At 37.5% G+C, this 23,368-nt stretch overlaps 1 protein-coding gene across 1 annotated transcript; it reads right to left on the reverse strand.

Annotated features, from left to right (window-relative positions):
* Positions 1–663: 663 nt before the first annotated feature.
* Positions 664–22,618, reverse strand: exoc3 (exocyst complex component 3). The gene is made up of 16 exons (XM_088430404.1): positions 22,480–22,618; positions 21,586–21,779; positions 18,982–19,201; positions 16,918–17,090; positions 15,239–15,451; positions 14,569–14,747; positions 13,603–13,719; positions 13,170–13,287; positions 12,570–12,695; positions 11,676–11,776; positions 11,426–11,536; positions 9,761–9,902; positions 9,544–9,666; positions 5,134–5,295; positions 4,608–4,729; positions 664–2,404 (listed from the first exon to the last, which is right to left on the reverse strand). Exons 2-16 carry the CDS (start codon positions 21,727–21,729, stop codon positions 2,200–2,202), a joined length of 2,256 nt encoding a protein of 751 aa, XP_088286530.1. The 5' UTR covers positions 21,730–21,779; positions 22,480–22,618; the 3' UTR covers positions 664–2,199.
* Positions 22,619–23,368: the final 750 nt, after the last annotated feature.

The following is a 23,368-nucleotide window of genomic DNA, read 5'->3' on the forward strand; positions in this document are numbered from 1 at the left end:
CTGTGTGTGTGTGCCCTGCGATTGTCTGACAGCCACTTGAGGATGCTACTGCCCGAAACCAGCTGGGATAGGCTTCAGCAAGCCTACTATGAGTTTTCTGATCTCACCTGTTGCACACACACACCCATCTACTGGTCTACAAATAGATTTTGTTGTCTTTGTGCAAATAAATAAACACATTTGATACTGTTCCTTTTAAAATATATACATTTGATTTGCAGTTTCTTTTCCAACCTCAAAAGGTATCTAGCATGTACAAATTGGATATATTCATTCAGGAATTTAATTTAGGGTAAGAATCAATTCGGATTTCATAAATTCGATATTTACAGTATAATTCCATATACAAATGTTTATAAATTCAATTGGACGAGTGGTTAAACATCGGCCTCACAGTTCAGAGTCCCGAGCTCTAATCCAGCTAACTGGCATTTTTCTGTGGCGTTTGCCTGGTCTTCCTGTACCTGTTTTGGTTTTCTGCAGGCACTCCGGGTCCGTTTCCTTTTGACTTATTTTCAGCTAAGGCGTTCACAAAATACTTAATTTTACTGTCATATAGATATTAAGAGAACAAAAATACTGTAAGCAGTAGAAACACCTTGCAAGAACTCGGTGCATCAATGAAAATATGAACGCTGTATTGGGAATAAGAATTGAACCCAATAAAGTTACAGCAATTATGTATATTTTATTAAACATGACTTGATCAGAACTATTATGGTTTAAACAAACTCCAACCATAGGGTAGACTTTAAAAGCAGCAAAACACCACCTATCCATGACATTCACATTCCGGTGACCATCTACAGTTTCAATTCCTTGCTCCCTTTATGGCTAAATTCATCACGATATCAGGCTATGAAAAAAAAAAATCTTTAAAAATGTTTTGATTAATCCCTTGTTGCAAAACCCACATAATTGCTCTTCACTTTGCTTTTTTTCTTCCATAAGTAAGTCCGTGCAAAAACGGATGAATGATAACCCTTAACTACAACTCACCATCACTTCATTGTCAATACGATTGGTCCGATAAATGAGTTGAGTCTCTTCTAGTTCACATGGCAAACAGTGGGTTGCATCCTTGAACTGCAGTAAATAACCCATTTTAAAGCACAAAGTTACATTGTCATTTGTGAGGTCAATTTCATAATTATGAAATACTGTACGAAGGTATAATTGCAAAACATAAATTGTATTATTTATTAAGAGCATTTGGGCGAACCAGATTTAGAAATACATAAGACCTTTTTTTTTTTTTTACAGAAAGAAAACACGACACCTGATACTTTTTCAGCTACAGTAAATGTTTTTTTTAAAAACATGTTCCTGTAAAATCCAAAATGCTAGAAAAAAAAAAGCACACCAAGATCTTTTTCGTTCTAAGCCAGATGGAAAACCATACTCACTAACATACGCAGGGGAAATTTGACATTTCCAAAATATATTTACCATGTATGCTATTTTTTTTTTTTTGTACATGCAAACTACACAAGTCTGGAGCCGGAATCAAACCCACAATGTCTGAACTGTGAGACGTATGTGCTAACCCACAGGTGTCAAACTCAAGGCAAAGGGACATATCCGGCATGCCACATCATTAAGTGGCCCACAAAATACTCATTATGACTTCCAAATTTCTGACTCAAATACCAAATTTACAAATTGTCTTCGACTTTAAAAAATAAACAAAAAATGAGGGGAAACAGCATGCATTTTTAGTTACCAATCCCCTTTTTGAACATTTTTTACTGGCCTCTGATTTCAAAAGTAGGCAATTGTGTGACAATCATACTTTTTAATCATAATCATAATTTTATTTGACAGTCATAATGGCCCCTCGACAGAAAGTATAACTACAATGTAGCCCATGATAAAAATGAGTTTGACACACCAGTGCTAACCAGTCAGCGTTACATTCCCATATTTACTTGCACATGGAGAGAAAAAGAGTACTTGGTGGGAATGGTCCTAATCCTCAGTGATTTGAAAGTTTTCTATTGAAGTACATACAATTAAAGAGGCAGTTAATTTTTACAAGTATACATTTACAATCTTCTGGAGCACAAAAGAAATCAGCATGACGATTAAACTGCAAGTAAACAACGAGAAAGGTGCAAGAAAACAAAAACAGAGAACCAAGGTTCTTGAATTGAAAATCATGTCATTTTTTTAGGACTACTGTACACAGAAAGACTGGCATTACTTAAGCAGCTTTGCAGTTGCCATGGAAGTCATGGTAGTCATGGTAGTCATGGTGATAGTGGGCACAGTGATGTCTTTGAAAATAGGCTGTGTGACACCTCCATAAGATACTTTGTTCTCACTGAGAGTTCCGATGATCATCTGGCGCATATCTCTGCTGGCATCGCCACGCACTGCGAGCAGCGCCTGGATATGTTCCTCCCTGAGGGGAAGCGTTCAGCATTCAGTACTTGTGTACCATCATTTCTCATATAATATAATTCCCCAAATATAAGATGGACTTTTTTTTCCCCCCAAATGAAGGCCAGAAGTATGGGGGTATCCTATAAATGGTTCTTTTTTTTTTTAATTCAATACTATTCGAAGAAGATTGATCTGGCAGTCACATAAGCTGAAATATAGGCCATATTGTTACTTACAATAATTACCGTAATGAAGTTGTTAAGGCATTATTCTCATTCAAAGAAGCGACTAGAGTGAACCAAAGTACGAATCCATCCTTGTGCACACACAGGAATATTTCTAAAACGGAGACGAAAAAGTTATGATGTCTCCTGCTGATTCAATTAAGAGTGCAATGGTTAGAGACCACTGAAAGGTATTCAATTTGACTCATTAATTGTGGTCTTTTGGCATCTACGCACACAATCATAAACTTGATGGAACATGGATGCTGCTAAAATCAGAGTTATCTATGGAAAAAGCAGCCCACGCGGCCCGGTATCAGTTGATCCACGGACCGGGGGTTGGGGACCACCGATCTAAAGGACACATATGGTAAATATGCCACTCTTGTCGTTTGAACTTCCTCAAATGTGGGGTACTAATCATGACTTTTAATGTGTTCCAATTGCAGCACAACTGCAGAACCTCAGACTTTGCATTGATACAGCGATCCTTCGTTTTTCGCAGCGCCCCTAGGCCCCTCCCACCCCCCAGTAAATGATTATTATTTAAGACAAATATTACAGTACAATATTGCAGTACTGTAGACATGTTTACTTAAATCTTAAATGATTAAAACTTATACACTAACTGAACAGTAGCTACCGCTTTCCTTCTTTCGAACTCTTGCGAGCAGCTGCCCGGACATCGAATTAAAGTGAAGCCTCTTATATCATACCAATACACTTGAAATTTCAATTTATTACAAAAGAAATATAGGTAAAAGTCAGATTTCCAAAGCTGTGTATTTCTCCGTTGCTGTCTATGTAGGCACACAGACGGGTGTGTGCGTTTGCTCTTGGCACGCCTATGAGTCACGTGATGGGCTCCCAGAGACCAAGGTGTCAATCAATGCGCTTACTAGCACGTTCTTAACGTGTGCGTGTGCGCTGAGCTGAGCGCACACAGGCGGTTACAGGAGAGAAACAGGAGAGATGAAAGCAAGCTTTGGGATCCTCTTGCCTTTTGTAATAAATTGGAATTTAAAGTGTAAACTGCCTTTTAATCATGTTCGGTAAGCTTCTTGTTTCTCGCTCTAGTCGGACGTCCGAGGAAGTGCTAAACGTATAGGCACATGACTAGATACGGAAGACAGGGAAAAGAGAGGGCGTAACAGTACATTTATGGTATAAGGCTTAATCATTTAAGATTCAAGTAAATATGTGTACTGCAGTAGTAGTTCGACTTCCAAGGAGTGCCAGTGACAAGTGCATTAATAGAAATGGCATGTCTCTCCGCAATATATTTTTTTTTCTCACCCCCAAAAAATCCGTGATGCACTGAGGGCACGATAGGCGAAGCACGAAGTAGAGAGGAATCACTATATATATCAAATTTCCTCTAGTGGTGGCGGAAGGGTGGGGAAAAATACACAGGTGGACTGACGGACCGACGTTGTAATTATTTTCTGGCTTGAAAAAAATGACGGACCGACAATGACAATGACAATTACACTTGATGAGCGATTAATATGAAGCCAAAGTTAGGAGACATCATTAACTTTTTTCTCTCGGTTTTCGTAAAATTCCTGTGTGTGAACAAGGATGGACTCGGACATTGGTTGAGTCTGCCTGCTTCTTTTATTGAAAACAATGCCGTAACAACCTCAGCCAGCACGAGCGTTAGCTGTAACTTGATGCTAACAGCCAATTGATGTCACCCTCCTCTAGCGTGTCCCATTGTGATAACTATTATAAGTAAGGATAACTATTATAAGTAAGGATATGGCCGTGACAAAAATGCACACCTGTGCGTCAAAAGTCGGCTTAGATGGCTAACGGATGAATTTTCCTCGAATAGTGTCCAATTAAAAACAAAAACAAAAATCTTTACATTACCGTTTATAGGACGCACCTATACATTTGACATTCATTTTTAAGAAAAAGGTGTGTCTTATATTTGGAGAATTACGGTACTTAAAAAAATATATATATAGGTTAACTAGGACAGAGCCCTGGTACCTGATATCAGGGTATTTGGAAACCAGGGTAGTGACCTCCAGGAAGAGCAGTGTTGGGTCAGTCAGTTTGAAAACTTCAGCAATGGCCACAATGGCACCACATAGACGATCTGTGTCTTCTCCCTACACCACAATTATCTTCATCATCCACAAACTAACATTTGTACAACGCAAAAGCCAATCCTTTAACTGGACAATGTGTAAAATGTACACTGTTTTTCATTAGGGACCGCAGGAGGTGCTGCATTTACCATTCTCCGTAACTAAGACAGACACGGCTGCCTCCGGAGGAGTGCCACCCCCCATATAATATAATTTCATGATAACTCAACCTACGATTATATTTAAAACACACTGTTGGTCGTTAAGAACACATCTATTTGCAAGCTTTTAAAACTTGTAATCATTTAATTTATTCCTTTTTGGTTGAAATCTTACACATTGTCCCTTTAACAAAACATTTCATGTAAGTTACGAGCTCATTACACATTATAACACTTCTGGGGTATAGTTAGATAAGCACTCACGGCAGCCAGTTTTCTAAAGAGGAACTTGAACTGATCAGCCTCTTTGATCATTCTCTCAGCGCCTTCTCTCCTCTCATCAGCATTCTTAAAGGTGATCCTCTTTTGCATCACTGCTTTAATGTAGTCGACCACAACTCTGCGAAGGGCTTCACTTGTCATTTCCTGCACACATAGCACACCATAATTAAAAAAAACAAAAACACAACATCTTTACACTTATTAGCAGTAGTACAAAATACATAAACTGCCTTAAACATATAACTTTTGGGCCAACCAAAATGTTAAAAAAAAATAGGTGTCAAAACCTGCACAAACACTTGAAAGTCAAACTATTATAACCTTTTTTGGTTTGTTACAGTTTTTAAGGACACGTGAGTGTGTTTTTCAAAGGTTGAGAAATTAATGTTTAAAAAAAAAAAAAGGAAATCGACTGACTCACAGAAAATATTGTTTTTAAGTCACTACCTAATCCAACAACAAAGTAAATAGGCAATAACACACATCAGAGCATTTTCACTGGTTTTCACAATACAACATGATCACATTTATTGAAGTCTATTTCATAAATTTTAAACTTGATACAGATGGACGGACGGACGGACGGACGGACGGATGGACAGACAGACAGACAGACAGACACAGACAGACAGACAGACAGAAAGACAGGATGGTATGAGACACAAATCCCATGAGACTAGATTGAGCACACGAGAACAAGACTACATTTTGACAATATTAGTAATAAAAAACAATGCTCTCAATACATTTTCCAGTAGTCAATGATTTCTTTTTTTTTTTGAGCAGACTGCAAGAAAATTAAAAATAGCGTGCAAATATAAACATAAACATGAGTCAGTTTTGTTACAGGCTCCTATTTCTGCTGCAACTAAGTTAGTTGAAGGCACATTCAGCCCATGTTATGTGACTTGCTGCGGGGTGTTTAGAACATCTGCCAGTCAGCCTAGTTACTGTATATCATGCAGCTAGCCCCAATGTTCAACTTTTTTTAGGCCCATACACAGCTCGAGTCTTGTTTTGTTCACCTCCCCTATCCCTCCTGCTTTTCTTTTCTCATCTAAAATCTCGAACAGCTTCTTAGCAAGTAACAACAGGTTCAATTCTGTCTCCTAATGCTGATTATGGTCTTTTTATGTTTCTTGTAGGCCTGAGCGATCGATTTCTCGATTAATTCAGATTTTTTTTTTTAACAGACGATATTAAAAAATAAAAATAAAATCACTATTTTCCTCCGCCGTTACTGCTCCGAACTCATTAGCTTCCCTAGCATTCCACTTTCCTCTTGTTTTCTTCACACTCAAACAGAACCCAAACAAAACGGTAGTGCAACATGGCTATGGCTAATGTATGTAATGAAATGTATCGTCAGTAGTTTGGGTTTGTGCTGACAGATACGGAACAAGAAACACCACATTGAAACGTTTGTTAAAGACTGTTAAGAGAGATGACTGCGGCAGCACAACGAACCTATTTCAGCAAATCAAACATAGGCACTCATGCAACGATTGAAAACACAGGTGTCAAACTCAAGGCCTGGGGGCCAGATTTTGCCAGCCATATAATTTTATGTGGCCCGCAAAATGCCTATTTGACTTCAAGTTTCTGTCTAAAACACCAAACTTGCAAGCTGTCTTCAACTTTTAAATTTTTTGGGGGGGGGGAAACCAAGCTTTCTTTTTTATTCTTTTCTTCTTCTTTTGAACAGTTTTTTTCCAGCCTCTGATTTCCAAAAGTGTATGGTGAACAAATTTAAAATTTATTTGACGTCACTGTCATACGGGCACTCTGACAGAAAATATGACAACAATGTGGCCAATGATGAAAATAAGTTTGACACCCCTGATTTAAAATGTCTAGCTTTGCGCATCACAACAAACTTATTTTTGCAACTAACACTGAGGTGAGCTGCATTAAAATGCTTATTAGTATTATTCACATATTAAGAAATTCAGTTTTCTAACAGTTGTATAAAATGTACTAGGGCAACAACACAAGGAGGTGACATAATGCCCCCAGCTTGTTCTAATTAGCAACTGTACCGCATCGCGGGCTCGTTAACGTGGAAGTAGCCAATACACACACACACACACACACACACACACATCTATCTATCTTTCTATCTATCTATCTATAAATATATATACGTATATATGTATCTATCTATCTATCTATATCTATATCTATATATATATATATATATATATATATATATATATATATATATATATATAGTTAGTTAGTTAGTTAGTTATGATAATGTCAGGTTATATTAGGCCAGCAGAGAAAGCCTTGCAGGCCCTGATGGTCCACCACTGATATACGCACAGTATATACAGTAAAAATGTATTGCATTCATTTTAAGAGGGACCTATGTATGCGAGATTATCACCTAAAACAAAAGCAAAACTTGTTTTTGATTTTCTGTGATTTTTATTTAATTTCTCAAAAAAATAGGAGGGGAAAAAATCGTGAAAAAAACCATCACCAGAATTTAACATGAGCATTTTTTTTTAATGATAAATGATTATATTTTTAGACACCACCTGGCTCTAATTTCTTGAACAGTTCAAGCTTGTACTTGTTCAGGTGTAAGACAATAAAGAAACCTTGAATATGTACTTAACATTGATGCGTGACGTCTATAGGTCAAGATGAAATCAGCAGTATTTTTTTTTTTCCAGTGACTTATTACAAACTGTGTTATGGAATGCTTTCTTTTTTACATTTCGTGAATTGGTTTGTCTTGTCGTCTCTAAATTGTTATTGTAATAATAATACAATAAAATAAGGATTAAGTACCGTATTTTCCGCACTATAAGGCGCACCGGATTATAAGGCGCAATCTCAATTAATGACATATTTTAAAACCCTTTTCCATATACAGTCGGCCCCCGGCTTACGAGCACCCTGATTTACGAACAATTCGCCTTACGAGCGTGGATCAGGGAGATTTTTGTCCTCCGCTTACGAACAAACCTCTCGCCTTACGAGCAATTCAACATGCCGGCCATTGAGTATGTAGAATTGTTCTCGTTAAATTGCGTCAATAGAATCAACAGTAGCGACATCATCAATCATCAGTAGATACTTGTGGCAGTAACGTGAACGCTATTGGTCTTACAACGTCACACTGACTGTCTCACTCACGGTGTCTAAATATATTACCATTTAAGTGTAGTGTTTGTACAGCTAAAGGGAAAAACAGCTGACATGAAATTAAATGTGCCGATTGCAGGACAAAGAATTGTCAGTGGTTTAAATGTGTGTTTTTTTTAAATTAATTGTCAATACATTCCAACCGTTTAAAAAAAAAAAGTGCGAATAATTATCAGTCAGTCACGGAGATGCGAATATGCTATTGGTCGATTAAGGTCACCCGGTCTCACTCACGGAGATGCTATTGGCCGGCGTCACACGTCAATCACAGAAATGCCGATATGCTATTGGCCGAACGCCTTTATCTAGCTTGAAGGGACAGGATGGAAGGAAGCAGAGAAAATTAGTGAAAAACGGAATGTTGTGAAGACTTTGCAAACTTTATCTGTTAGACATAGCTTCTAAAATTACTAGCAGCGGTAAAGAAAGAAATAAGAGGATGATGTTTTAGTATCTGCGTGATTTGCACCCTGACTGAAAGAGTTACTGTAACACTGTAAGACCAATAGCATATCCATCGCCGTGTTAATCTTGAGCGTTGGACTCTGCCCCCTATGCTTACACCCAACTCAAGTCTCGTCGTTTCAAAGGTAAAAGCTATTTATCCAATGTATTTATTATAAAATGCAAGTGTGCAGCAGATTATGTCACTCAATTTTAATATATGTATACAGTGTGTCGTTTTTCCCTAAGACTTCTGCGCGCGATGCACGCATTCACGAATTAACATGGGTTTGGATTGCCCGCTATACGAGCAATTCGAGACACGAGCGTAGCCGCTGAACGGATTAAGTTCGTAACCCGGGGGCCCACTGTATAAGGCGTACCGGATTATAAGGCGCACCCTCAATTAATGACATATTTCAAAACTTTTTCAATCACAATCTAGTAATACTCAAAGTAATAACAATAATAACTCTAAACTCTCAATAGCATAATAACTCGTCAATATGACCAACCTTGTTCAAATGTAAACACACAAAAAGAAACAGGTAAAGTACTTCATCAATTCATTCCCCATCTCAATATTGATCCATATGTAAGGCGCACCAGATTATAAGGCGCACCATCAGCTTTTAAAAAAAATTAAGGCGTCAAAAGTGTGGAAAATACAGTAGTTATTATCACTTTATTGAATGTGATATATAACAGTAATAAGTTACTTTTATAATGTGTTACCCCAATACTGGTTAAAAAACATAACAAAGAAAAAATAAATTAAAAACAATTTCTTACCTGATTGAAGGGTTTCTTAATTTTGTTAAAGTCATTGAAGTAATCCTCCACTGTGACACAGATTGTGTCTACAGCATGAGAGCCTGTCAGCCATTTCCTGGTTAGAAGCTCATTGAGATGATGCTGGAAAAGGACACGTTAATGATTATATCTGAGCAATTACATGCATAGTATAATTTTAAAATCTCGCCATGTCAGTTAATGACTTCCATCCTACCTCCAGGTCTAAGAAGACTTCATCTAAGAGAAACTGACATCCCTCTTTAGCCACCTCGTTGAGTGTCCGCTCTATGGCAGCATCCCCATCAGTGGGCTCTGATGAATGTGAGTACTTTCTCTTCAGACTGTAAATGGATTCTCTAAACAACACATTGAATGCGTAGTAAACAATATAAACTATACAAAAGTCATTGCAGATGAATTGAGAGTCACCAGAAGCTCTTTGGCTATGTGCTGGCACTTGGGTAACATTCACAGTACAGGGCGTGATGCCCAATTTGGATTTTTGGACAAATGTGGTCTTTTTATGGGCTTGTTCACATAACAAAAATAAACGTCTTCTAATGGGAAGGCTATGTGTCGGGGATGTGAAGCACAAAAACACCGGCAAGATACACAGGACGGAATATGGTCCAGCGTGTATATTAGAGCTGGGCAATCCATCACCAAAGCAGTCGCTGACAAAACCCCTCCCTTTGGAGAATGTGTTGGCATTTTTGGCATGTGCTTTATGACACAAAACCTTAAAAAAAAAAAAAAAAATACATGGACTGAGCACCGACTGTAGCGGGTTTACATACATCGATCAGGATTAGTACAGATTATTCTTCTCAGGCTTTGTATTTTTACAGCACTCGCTGAAGACGGTTGTTCTGGTTAGCAACCTGCCACTTTGACGACAGATTGCCCAGCTCTGCTGATTATATCACCAGAGTAGTGGTGCTGGTGGAGGAAGAAACCTCAAGCTCTGCATTACATGAGGATATCTACTAAAGGTGATGTCAAATTATTGCCACACACAACAAAAGAAGCTTTTTGCGAGGACAGAATACTCGTATTAAATTAAAGTCACATATAAACTCAACACTGTTATGCTTAACAACTTTGCAGATTCACCGACAAAGTCTCCCCTAGCTATCCCCAGCACACCCTCCCACCCTCACAGAGAATATTGGACATTTGATGACATGTAGGTTGCATGTGTCCAGATGAGCTATCATAGTGTAGATGCATCGCATGCATATCTGATTTATATCTGAATCAGAAAGAGCAGTGCTTCTCAATTATTTTTTTTTGCAAAGCCGCCTCCCAGGAAAGAGAAAATCTTTCATGCCCCCCAACTCACTGCACTTTGTGTGTTTACAGATGAACAAGGTTGGTCATATTGACATTGAGTTATTCCGCTCTTGAGAGTTTATGGAGTTATTATTTGAGTATTACTAGATTGTGATTGAAAAAGTTTGACAATATCTGATTGGGGGGAGTCTTATAATCCGGTGCGCCTTACAGTGCGGAAAATACTATAATATATATATATATATATATATATATATATATATATATATATATATATATATATATATATATATATATATATATATATATGCCTTGGATTTGATTGGAATTGTACTGTATGGAAAAAAAAGTCTGACATTTATCAGATATGGGCAATAAATAAATCAAATCAAATAAAAAATATTGAGCTGGAGTGTGTAGGTACTTTTGGTTGCATTGCTTCTTTCCTTAATGGGCAGAAAATGAGTGTGTTGTCACATACGTTACACAAGCAGTTTTCATTTAATGATATGACATGATAATTACGAATAATAAAGGAGTCCAAATTGAATTCCAAAGTCACGGTAGATAGCTACTAAGCACTTACTTAAATGTTTGGCAATTGTTTATGATGGCGATCATGTATTGCACATAACACTGAGGCAGTTGTCGATCTCTCAGATGTTCCTCTTTAAAGGCCACAGCCTCTTCTCGGTACCTAGACACAGAACACACACAGTTAAGGGCAACATTTATCTTGAACATCCTGAGTGCAACTTGACATTATTTGCATTCATTAGACAACTACCCCTGAGCTAGACTGACAATAGATGACATGGTAACATTCATAAGATTACCTAATAAGGAAGGAGTTCATCTGTTTCAGGCAGAGTTTGAGAACCTGCTCTTTAAAGTCCCCATTGATCTGAGCAGCTACTTGCAGGTTCTGTTCAAACATCTGACAACGCAGAGAATGATGACACACAATAAAACAGTGACAAATATTACAGATGAAAAAAATAAATATATATATTTTTATAAATAAATGAATAAATAAATTTTATATATATATATATATATATATATATATATATATAGAGAGAGAGAGAGAGAGAGAGAGAGAGAGATAGAGATAGAGATAGAGAGAGAGAGAGAGAGAGAGAGAGAGAGATTATAGTAAAGATGAAAAGGACGACCACAGTAAACATCAATGCAAAGAACCTGTCTCATTTGTGGGCAAGTTGGCATATTAACAAATGACTAAAATGCATCACAAACTGTAACAAATACGGTAGACATCACGGGTTGTGATAGCGTAGTACATTAGAGTCATGTTGGCGTGAGCGCTGTTGTCTCGTGTCACATTTTATATGCCAACAATGTCGCCTTTCATATCCTGAATTTTCTCTTGTTACTGGAGACTAAATTTTTCCGCCGAGGTGTTCCGTAGGCTGATTAAAATTAATTAATCGACAAAATAATAACTATTTACTGTTGAAAATAAGTTTAGTATCCCTTTAATATTTCACATTCTCTGAGTCTATTGTCTTGCTCAAGCTATTTCTTAACCTAACCCGATGTTCAAAATAAATAAATAAATGTGTACAATGTAAAAACATTGCAATCACTTTTTGTGGATAAAACTCAAATTGAATGTTACATATTCAAAAAGTAAGACGCTGAGGAATGTTTTACATGCAATCATTCTAGATGAGTAACTTACTGGATGTGTGTAAAAATGTGTTTTGTACCTGAAAGACAATAGCTGGCAATGTAGTTTGGTAGTACCCGTCCTGATCAGCTTCAGGCTCTGTTTCTTTCTGCCAGTCCTTCTTATCTGTTTCTAGGGCTTTCCTCAGCCAGCCGGTAATATTTGACTGGACACACAGATTGTAATGCACAATGCAATAAGATGTATTTGATGTGACATTTTTAATAATTAGTACCTGAAATTGAACTTTATTCATTTAGTACCAGCCCTTTTTCAGTCCACCCCCTCAATTTAAAAAACAGAAACAAATAATGTAAAAATACATCTTTGGCATTGACTGAGAAAATGTATATAGCTATGTTCATTTCATTGTATTTTATATTGAATTGTGAAAGTATTAATGACTCTTCAACAAGTTGAATATAATATTTAAAATGTAATCATTTTGAAATTAGTCAAATAGACCCATATAATCCACATCTTCATCAAAAAGCTTGATTTAGTCACGAAACAAAATGATGATTTTTTTTTTTGTTTCCACAAACATTTGCAATGAATTGTTTATTTTCTCCATAGTCAGCTGAAGATATCGAGCCAAATGTCCATCCCAAGTCTCCAATTTATTGTTTGTGATACTTACTGTGAAAGTCTGGACATATTTGCTGAGTAGGTCATTCACCATATCTTGAGGTAGGAGTGACTCTAGCTGGTTAATGTCACATTCGGAAATTAACTCTGGATGGCCCATCATCTCTGCACTAAGATACACACAGAAAACCGCAATGGCTGACTAAATTCGCCAGGGCAGTGCTTCTTAGAAACACTGGATTAAGGATGCCCAATTGCTTGTGAAGCAAGGGCAACATGCACAGTGCATACAGTATATTAAATGAATTGTGTCTTTTTAATAAATAAATAAATATTGCATCCAGTTGTTTTGCTTCCCCTTATTTTATCAATCCAGGAACTGAGAAAAACTTGACCTAACTGATTTGAAATTAAATGCATGTTCAAAAAAAATACTGCAGTAAACTTCCAGTAAGTGAGGTATTGTGGCTTTGTACAGACTGTACCTTTTATAGGTATTGAGGACCCAGGTTAACATGGACACTATCTCATTAGCCTCCAAGTCCTCACATGCCAGTTCTTTAACCCGAGTGGAAACAGCATTGTGGTAAAGGCTGAAAAACCTGAAAGAAATGAGCATACAACTATACATACATATAAAAAAAAATTGAGTTCAAATCAGAGAACAATAGTAGCGCCCAGTAAAACAAAATTACCACATTTTGTGGACTATAAGCTGCACCGGTATATAAGCCGCAGCAGCAAAAATTGAGGGGGAAAAAAATTGTCATGGATAAGCCGCAGGTCATCAGATATTTATGCAGAAAGATGGTTAATGGAAGTTATTTTTTTGTCTTTTAACTTTTTTTAATTGCCTACTTACAGCAACATCCTACCTTCAACAGGCTAAACATGCCTACATGTTAAGCACCAACATAATAGAAAATGGATGAATGTTTGGATATTTTCAACATAATGACAGAATACTGCAGAGCTAAATAGCAATTCAAATTTGAAATCAATACTTCCAAATGTCTATATATATATATATATATATATATATATATATATATATATATATATATATATATATATATATATATATATATATATATATGTATTTAAAAATTTTAAAACTCTTTTTGTTCACAGCTATTGATTCACATCTTTTCAATTCTATTTCCTAGCTTGTTCCTTAAATTGACACCTTGAACAGATACACACACTTAATTTGACAACAACAAAAACCCTGCAAATAAGCCATGCTGGACAATAAGCCGCAGGGCTTAAATCACAAAAAAAAGTTGTGGCTTAGAGTCCGAAAAATATAGTACATATAAATTGTACTTTCTGGAAAGTAATAGAATTGACATTTTTTTTTTTTTTAAGTTTTGGTATAGAGCAAGGCAGAATTTTTGCATTTTGCAGCCCTTGAGAACTCACAGGTGAGGAGGAAAATGTTAAAGGGATACCTGTTGAAGGTGTTGTAGTGTGGCGGGAAGCACTGAACCATGAGATTCTTGACAATAATGAGATCATCTAAAACATATTTCCGAGTTATCTCCAAAAGCCGAACAAGCCACATTTTATCAGCCTCTCTTGTCACTGACTGTGTGCCCTCAATGCGAGTGCTGACAGTGCCCTCCAGAACCTGCGTTTGAAAATATTTCGATCAATAAAGTTTTAGCATATTACAATGACAAATTTCATACTTGGGAAATTATAAACATAAAACGTAAAAAAGTCAATAGTCTCTTAGCTGAAAGATTCCCACCGGTTCTATCCATCACTTTAATGACAAGATAACACGTTTAACCCCTGGGGAAATTTTGAGCCAACTCGGGCTTTTAGATGTTTTTGATATGTGAAATATGTGAAAGAGAAAGTTTTGAATAAAAACACGAGGAGGCTAAAATCTTGCATACTGTAGAATGTCAAAACATGTCGACTTTCAATATGTCATCCTGCCGTCCCATCCAAACGCATGCAAATAGGAGGCCGAGAGGTACTGTACACGCTGTATCACTGTATATAAATTTACATATTTATGTATAAGGCCAGCTTAGTGAAAAATCCCTGTACACCCAGGGGTTAATTGGACTGATGAAAAAAAAATTCCTCAAGTAGAACAATCCCTCTCACCTCAAACATTTTATCTTTCCATCCTTTGGGGCGCCCAGGCGGGATGAAGCCTGTCTGTTTTTTACGGTCAAGCATGCGCCGGTCGATTTTCTCCTCACGCTCAATGATACGAACCACTGATACCAACATGGTGGGGTCACGACGAACAGTGACCATGGCCCTCTGCAGAACCATCCATGACTGTTTGGCAAGCTCATCTGATAACCGCTGAACCTGTAATTAAAAGAAGTCATTTAAAAGAGCATTGTGTGTGTGTTTTTGCTACATAAGCTAAATGGGTGTTCAAAAGGAGACTTTCATTATTTAGCCATTATCAGAAGTCAAACAGTGACATTTGGTCTGATTGATTAAATAATAATTATTTTCAAGTACAATTAATATCTTTAAAAACACATCGCCACTTGCTGTCGACGAAGGTACAGCGAATCATGGCTCAGCTTGAAAACGTGAACATTGACTAAATCCAGCGAGCCGCCGAAGGTCAACTCAATTTTACAATGGTTGACAGTGTTAATATTTTATCCTTCACCATGCAGTAGGGCGGGGTTATCGTTACAAAAATACATTTAAAAAAAAAAAAGCACAATTATTTTTAATTTATGTTGAAATTCCGACTAATAACCAGGATTATTAATTAATTTTTTGTATTTATTAAACTACTGAAACTCAACTTTAAGTACATCAGAAAATAAATCAGTGGTAAATAAAACAATAGCAACTGGAACAGCAGTTTTTTTTTTTTTTTTAATAACCACAAATAAGTACCTGCTGGGCTCAGTTTGGCCTCTTAAGGGACAGTGGTCCATGCATGTATTTACTTGGTTACACAGATTAAAGAAAAAAGTAGACAACCAAAGGCTTGCTTGCAATGTTCCCTCTAATTTTCAATGCGTCTGAGCATTCGCACAAGCTCCCTGAGCAGGCTTTGGACCAAGGTGAGAAACTTCTGACATGCGCACAGTAAGTCACCATGTGCCTATCTGATGTCTCTCCTATGGTGGCTTTTATTTGAAGTATTTTTATTTGAAGAGCTTTGGAACTACTATCGAAATAAATGTATCATTTTATTGAATCAAAGAAGAGATAACAGTGTAATGTATATTGTACTTGTCACCATGGCAATAAACGAGCAATGTGAAAAAGAAAAAAAATGTCACCCACTTTCACCGCTTGTTCTTCTATTTGCACATACTCCGACAGCCATTCCCTCTTAAAAGAAGTGTATTTCTATTTTACTTTGCTTGGTGAGTGGATGTGTCACTGCTCATTAATTTTGCGAGGAAAAGGGGTAGGCGTTTGCGTCTCTTAACTCTGCACGTCACTGTTGTTAGTTAGCTAACCTGCACGGAGTGTATATGCAGGGAACGTTTTTGTCAATGCGTTTGATTGGATGAATAATGTAAGTGAAACTTATCGTAAGATTGGCTGGACACTTGTCACTCGATGCAAAATGGTACAGAAAACAATATTATTGGTCTAATTAATCAAATGAGGCCTAATAGATATTGTTTAATACATTTATATTGCATTTTGTTTTATGCGCAGCATAGTTTTTCTTGTGCCCTGAGAACGTGCGAGCAGTGCGCAATTGCGCAAGGACGCAGCTTAGGAGAAACACTGCTTGCTTGAATTTAATTAATAACATTATTTTTCATAGAACATATGAAGGTCTAACTTACATCTTCAAAATAGATAGAAATGAGATGCATGTCCCGGGTGTTCTTGCTGTCCATACGATATTGCTCATACATGAGGTCATCTCGAGAGCTCTCCAGCTCCATCAGCTTCCTGTGGGCCTGAAGCAGCTCTGCCTGTTCTATCAGCTGCTGGGTCTCTGCCACAATCTCCGGGACTGTGAGAAGAGATGTTGCAAATAGGCATCAAAATGGGTTTTGCTCACAATATACGTACTGTACAATTTGCATTGATTGAACACATTCAATTTAAACTAACATATGTGCGCTCAAATTATAAATCTACTGCACAATATGTTTAAAAAAGATTAATTTGAAATAAAATACCATCACTCGATTGTAGTTTATAGCATCCTACCTTGAGCGATAGCGTATATAATGCTCCGTGAAAGTAGCATATACAGTATTAACATGTTAGCCAATTTACTCCCCTTAGTTAGCCACTCGAGCAAGATTATAATGAAATTAAAGCCCACAAAACAGGAAATGGACAATGTGACTGGCTGATGCAGGAGGACTCACATATGATACACTGTGAGAGCTACACATACCTGTTAAGGCAGATGATTGGGAGGAAAAATAAAACTGACCGGTTTTGACAGATTCGAACGGTATTGCCAATGCGGTTATCAGCCCATGCCTAGTTTCGAGTCATAGATTTACACCTGTTTGGTTTGCTTAGCTCACAAGGCCTGGGAGCCAGATCCGCTCAGCCACATCATTTTATGTGGTCCTCAAAAGCGAATCATGTCAACTTCCTTCATCCCTTGCTAGACTCATTTCTAAAATGTGAACTTGTAATGTATCGTAAATAATAATGTAGAGATTTGACAATATGTTTTGGTTAGATTTAATAATAAATCAATGAACTCTCATCCTTCATCCTTCTCATCCTTCTACTAAATCATCAATTAGTTTAAACCAAGTAATTTTTTAAAAAATTGGACTTGGTTTCCTCATCATATTGGACCAATGAGGGAAGTTGGAACAATAAAATGGCCCATGACAAAAATTAGTTTAACACCTATTTTAGAGGGAAAATTTAGAGGGGTAAAAATGGCATTGAACAAATCCCAAATCTTAAATTTGCTGAAACACCTTAAAATATGTTTATCAGAACAACCTTTTTTAGCATCAAATGTTTCAGTTGTTCAAAAATGTTTCTGATTGATGCAGCAGTGTCAAACATACGGCCCACGAGCTGGTTCAGGGTTGCAAACGGGTTTAATTGCCCACGAAGTGATTTCCCAGTGTAAAGTGTAAAAATGATCTGAATTTTTTTTCATAAATAAAAAACTTGATTTTTTTAATGACTAATAGTAATGTTAGTGTTTTATGATTAAATGTGAGTTCGTACTTCTTCTATTTTTAACTGTATAAGTTGTTTTAAAGTTATATGAAAACATACCATGAATTTCTTGGTCCGGCCCACTTGGGAATCGATTTTCCTCAATGCAGCCCGCAAGCTTAAACGAGTTTGACACCGCAGACATAGCCGATTCTCACTTCGAATATGGATCGGCAGCAGTTACACCAGTTGCCGGTCAAGGCAAACTGCTGGCCCGGGCAGGGCAAAATAGCGATCTTGTGAAGGGTAACTGCTGCCACAGCAGATCCCAGTGGGCGCCGTTAGTTCGGGAGAGACACAGAAATGGCTCTGAGGATATTTATGACATCGCTCTCTGCTCTAGGTGCTCTCTGTCCTGAGCTAGTCCCCGCTTGCTGCTTCTCTTGGTCACCCTTCTGAGCACAGAAGAGCAGGGCATCCAAGAGGAACGGCCAGCGGGGACTAGCTCTGCTAGAGCGGGTGGTGTATGGCAGAGAGGGGGTGCACATGCACGGTCTTCCTTCGTTTGCCTCGTGAACTAGGAATCAAAACTTTTATACAATTATAAAAGCAAAAGAGTTTCAGGTGAACCAGAATTATAGTCCCAGTCCCACACTATTAAAAATTTGAGTGTCCAACTGTGATTAAGAGGCAGGTAATGTTTCTAGATTACAATACAGAGTATGAGAGCAGGGATCATAGAGCTGGTCCTAACTACCCACCTGAAAAAATGTTTTTAAGATTTTCGACAGCGGAGGCCAGCTGACTATGTTGAACTACAGCATCTTTGACATCTTTCAGGTTCTCTATGGTGTTGATACTCTGTCTCCAGTCTTTGCTCACATCAGCTAGTGAGCTCTGGATGTCCTTCACATCAAGCAAGGCACTGTGCAGCTGAGTTAGTCCAGTGCGAACACCATCCAGCTGAGACTGAATGGCCGCCTGAAACACATTAACACAATCATTAAATAAAGGATCATTTCATTCTAAATATAGTGCAGTCGCTAAAGTAGATTATTTCATTTTAAGTGTTCATCTAAGGATTTATTGTGTGTTTTGCTTTTTTGCTGGCCATAACAAATGGAGATAATCCATTCATTATCCATCGCCTATAGCACATTTCCTCACTAGGATCACATCTTTGCTGGAAAACATCACAGCAGCACACATTATGAACTGGTTGACAAACAATGTAAAGGCACATATAAATGAATAACCTCTCACAATCACATTCACACCTACGAACAAATAAATCGTCTGAGGTAAACTATGGATAGCTGAGGTAAACTATGGAAGCTATGAAATTGAGATGGATGTGCTAATCAGTCAGCCTATGTACCGTCAAAAGTATACCAGTGATGTAAAATAAATAAATAGGGCTGGGCAATTTTGCCTGCAAATAAAATGTTTTTTTTTCTTCTTAAAATTGCAATGTCAAGTCTTTTTTCTTTTTCACCCTCCTAATATATAAAAGTAATAAAGGAAATTTACAATGAGGTTTGCTTTTATTTGAGCTGGCATTTAACATACATAACTAGTCAAAAAATTAAAACGAAATATGTCTGCCTTGAATGAAATATGTCTGTAAACAAATGTAGCAAGGTCAAATATTGTTTGGCAGATGTGTCCAAACACGGTCCTCAAGGGGCAGTATCCTGCATTTTTTCCAGCTTTCTTTACCTGACACTCCTGATTCAAATGATTAGCTAATCAGTTAGCTAATCAGGTAGCTAAGCAAAAGCCTGACCATTTGAGTCAGTTGTGTTTTGGAAAAAACATAGCAAACTTGCAGGCTATTGGCCCTCATTGTTGACTGTAATTCCCCAAATACAAAATACACCCCCCCCCCCCAAAAAAAAAAAAAGAAAGCCAAATGTCTGTGTGCGTCTTATAAACAATAACTTAATTATTTATTTTTTTTCGATACCATTTGGGCTAGATTGATCTGTCAGCCACATAAGCAGAGTTTTGCTCACAGATGTGCATTTTTATATCGGATGTATCCTTACTTACAATAATTATCGTAATGGGACGGAGCTGGAAGAGTGGGACGTCAGTTGGCTGTTGTCATCAAGTACCTGTTGCAGCTAATAGCAGATTGCGTTTGCTGAGGTTGGTTTATTTTCAATAAAAGAAGCGGGCAGGCTGAACTAGCAATCCATCCTTGTTCATGCACAGGCATATTACTAAAACCGAGAGGATCAAGTAAAAGTCTCCAGCTGATTCAATTAAGAGTGCACCTGGTAGAGAACACGGAAAGCTATTCCATTTGACTCGTTTATTAATTGCGGTCTTTTGACATATACACACAATCATAAACTTCAAACAAACAATGTAGCGGTACTTGTTTCACGTCTGTGACCGCAAACCCAAACAATACAACTCCTGTGTTTTGGAAACAAACGGTTCGCTTTTGTTAGCTGTAGCCACGTTGAGCTAGCCTTCCGCTCACGGAAACGCTGATATGCTATTGGTCTTATAAGGTCACAGTCACGGTCTCAGTCACGGAGATGCCGATATGTTTATTGGTAGATTAAGTTCACAGTTACGGTCTCAGTCACGGAGATGCAGATATGCTATTGGCCGGCGTCACGTCAATCACAGAAATGCCGATATGCTATTGGCCGAATGCCTTCATCTAGCTTGATGGCTCAGCTGGTTGGTGTGTTGTGAAGACTTTGCAAACTTTATCTGTTAGACACGGCTTCTAAAATTGCAAGTAGCAGTAAAGGAAGAAGTAAGTAAGAGGATGATGACAATAGAAACGAAGCAGGAGATAATAAAAAAATATGAAGGAGGCGCACGCATAGTTAACCTTGCTAGTGAGTATGGCCGTAATCGCTCGGCAATCTTCTAAAGGGCAAGACTTTCCTTGCCATGGGACGGACCTCCCTCGGTCAACAATAAAATGGAGAAGCTTCTTCTATTATGGATTGAAGAGAAGGAAATCGCCGGTGATATGTTCTCGTTTGAGAAAAGTTCTCATTCAAGAAAATAAATAAATAAATTCAGCGGGTTCGTCTCTGCTCCCCTCCGTCTCCACCCACCACCAGCTCAAGTCACGTCGCCCCAAAGGTAAATGTCATTTTTCCTTTGTATATTTATGTTATTTAACTGTATAGTAGATTGTTACTAATTTTTAATATGTGTATATAGTTGTGATGTTTTTACCTAAGGTTTTTGCACGCGTTGCACGCATTCACTAATTAACATAGGTTTGGATTGCCCGTCATAAAAGCAATTCGAGTTACGAGCAAAGCCGCTGAACGGATTAAGTTCGTAACACGGGGGCCCACTGTACTTTAGTTTGAAAATAATGCAATCACCTTTAGCCTTGCTTCAACGGATGCTTTCTTTCTGGCTTCTCTTCTTCTGTACTGCTCCACTTTATCCAACTGGTCAGATCTTTGTAGCATTCCAGCCACACGCTGCACTGCTGTGGCAACTGCCTCACGGCTTGTCTCCTCCATCCTGAAGCTCAGTTGTACAACGTTGTGTCCATAGGTTTCAAGCAATCACCCTTGAAAAAGGGGCGGGAAATTGGATTATGTCATATTATAGAGCTAAATGTACAATTGTTTTCTATGCTTTGCAAAAGGGGTGACCAACATGGGCCCCATATAGTCGACTAGCATTGTTTATTGATATTGACACAGGATTAAGGGTAGTTAAAGGAAGTTTGTTGTCAAGTCAGAATAGCTGAAAGTGGTGGCGCTCTGCATTAATCGGTACGCAAAAACTAGCTCTAAGTTTCAAAAAGGATGCTGGCCGATGCATTTCATAAACCAGTATTATATCGAATGATTCAGCATCCAATCATGACTGGCCTACGCTGCTATTTCTCAAGACCGTATTTTCGTCTTTTTTTTTTTTTAATGTAGATGATGAATATGACAGCTTGTAAATTTACTAATCACTTTGGAGCAATATTGTAATGTTTTCTATAATTAATTGCACTTCACGCAAACCTCCAAAAGAAATTATTCACGCTTAACGTTGCGCATTTTTGCTTTTCTATTGTTTAAAGCACGAATACACCGATTGTTACGTTGTTGTTTATGTCTTCGACATGCCTTTATCGTTGTTCGCTATGGTAGAGTTGTAAACGTATTGACGTTTAGGATTTTCAAAGAACCAGCTGAGCAAACTATCAACGTAAAAGGACGATGCATTGGTTGTATGTGCTGGTAGGAATGAAAACTACAAACAAGAAGTCTTACGTTGCGATCCTCATGTTCCAATGCTGGTAAAGCAAACACGGCATTATACGCAAATAACGTTAAAATCACAAATACAGTACGACCTCAAATTATGTTTTGGGATCCCTTTAACTTCCTTGTTTGGCCCGACCTACCTCAGATACTTCCGACTTTTTATTCTTCTGTTGGGATAAACCGGCATCCGACAACTATTCCTCATTACTGCCATCCATCGGCTCCTCACAACTGAAACGTTTCTAGAACTCGCTGAAGTAAAAGTAGGTTATTTTCCATCATTTTCTTTTTGGAGGTTATTTTGAACTATTCGTGATGTTATACTTTGGGGGTAAAAATATTGTGCCTTGCACATGATGTATTTTTAATCGCCTTCAATTACTTAATTGCACAGTATATACAGCACACCTGTAAACTTCACAAAAAATCCTCCAGATTACCTGTTTCCTCTGGGCGCATCTTTCAAGTTCAGTCTCTGCCTTTTCCATACTTAATTTAAACTTTGATTGATTACCATTTTTTATGTCTGAAAGCTGCAATGAGTTTTTCTTTTTGTTTACCACCTTAAATGTTTAAATGGTGGTAATAAAAGTACATATTCTTGAGTACAAAACGCATCTGGGAAAATAATTACTCATTTAACTCCTTAACTAAAAAACAATTGGATGAATAATTTTATTTTCACCCATTTTGTAATATTGTAACATTGTATTTTAATAATAATAATAGCAACAACAAAAACAGCAACAACTACAACAACAATAATAATAATAATGAAAATTGAAAAAAACAGTATACAATGCCTTTTTTGCATGAATAAACAATAATAATAATGTAACAAAAAACAACAACAAAAACAATAGCAATATGAGCATTGATCTTCCCATGCAATCAA

Source organism: Hippichthys cyanospilos, chromosome 12, assembly GCF_059441005.1.
Source record: "Hippichthys cyanospilos isolate Australia breed blue-spotted pipefish chromosome 12, RoL_Hcya_1.0, whole genome shotgun sequence".
In the NCBI taxonomy this organism is placed as follows: Eukaryota; Metazoa; Chordata; class Actinopteri; order Syngnathiformes; family Syngnathidae; genus Hippichthys; species Hippichthys cyanospilos.

Excerpts from the sequence above, each read along its gene's own strand:
- exoc3 (XM_088430404.1), bottom strand. The coding sequence starts at position 21,729 with ATGGAGGAGACAAGCCGTGAGGCAGTTGCCACAGCAGTGCAGCGTGTG. Across the intron at positions 17,091-18,981 it reads TCTTAAAAACATTTTTTCAG|TCCCGGAGATTGTGGCAGAG; the intron begins GTGGGTAGTTAG and ends CTCTTCTCACAG. Across the intron at positions 2,405-4,607 it reads TCCAAATACCCTGATATCAG|GGAGGAACATATCCAGGCGC; the intron begins GTACCAGGGCTC and ends GCTTCCCCTCAG.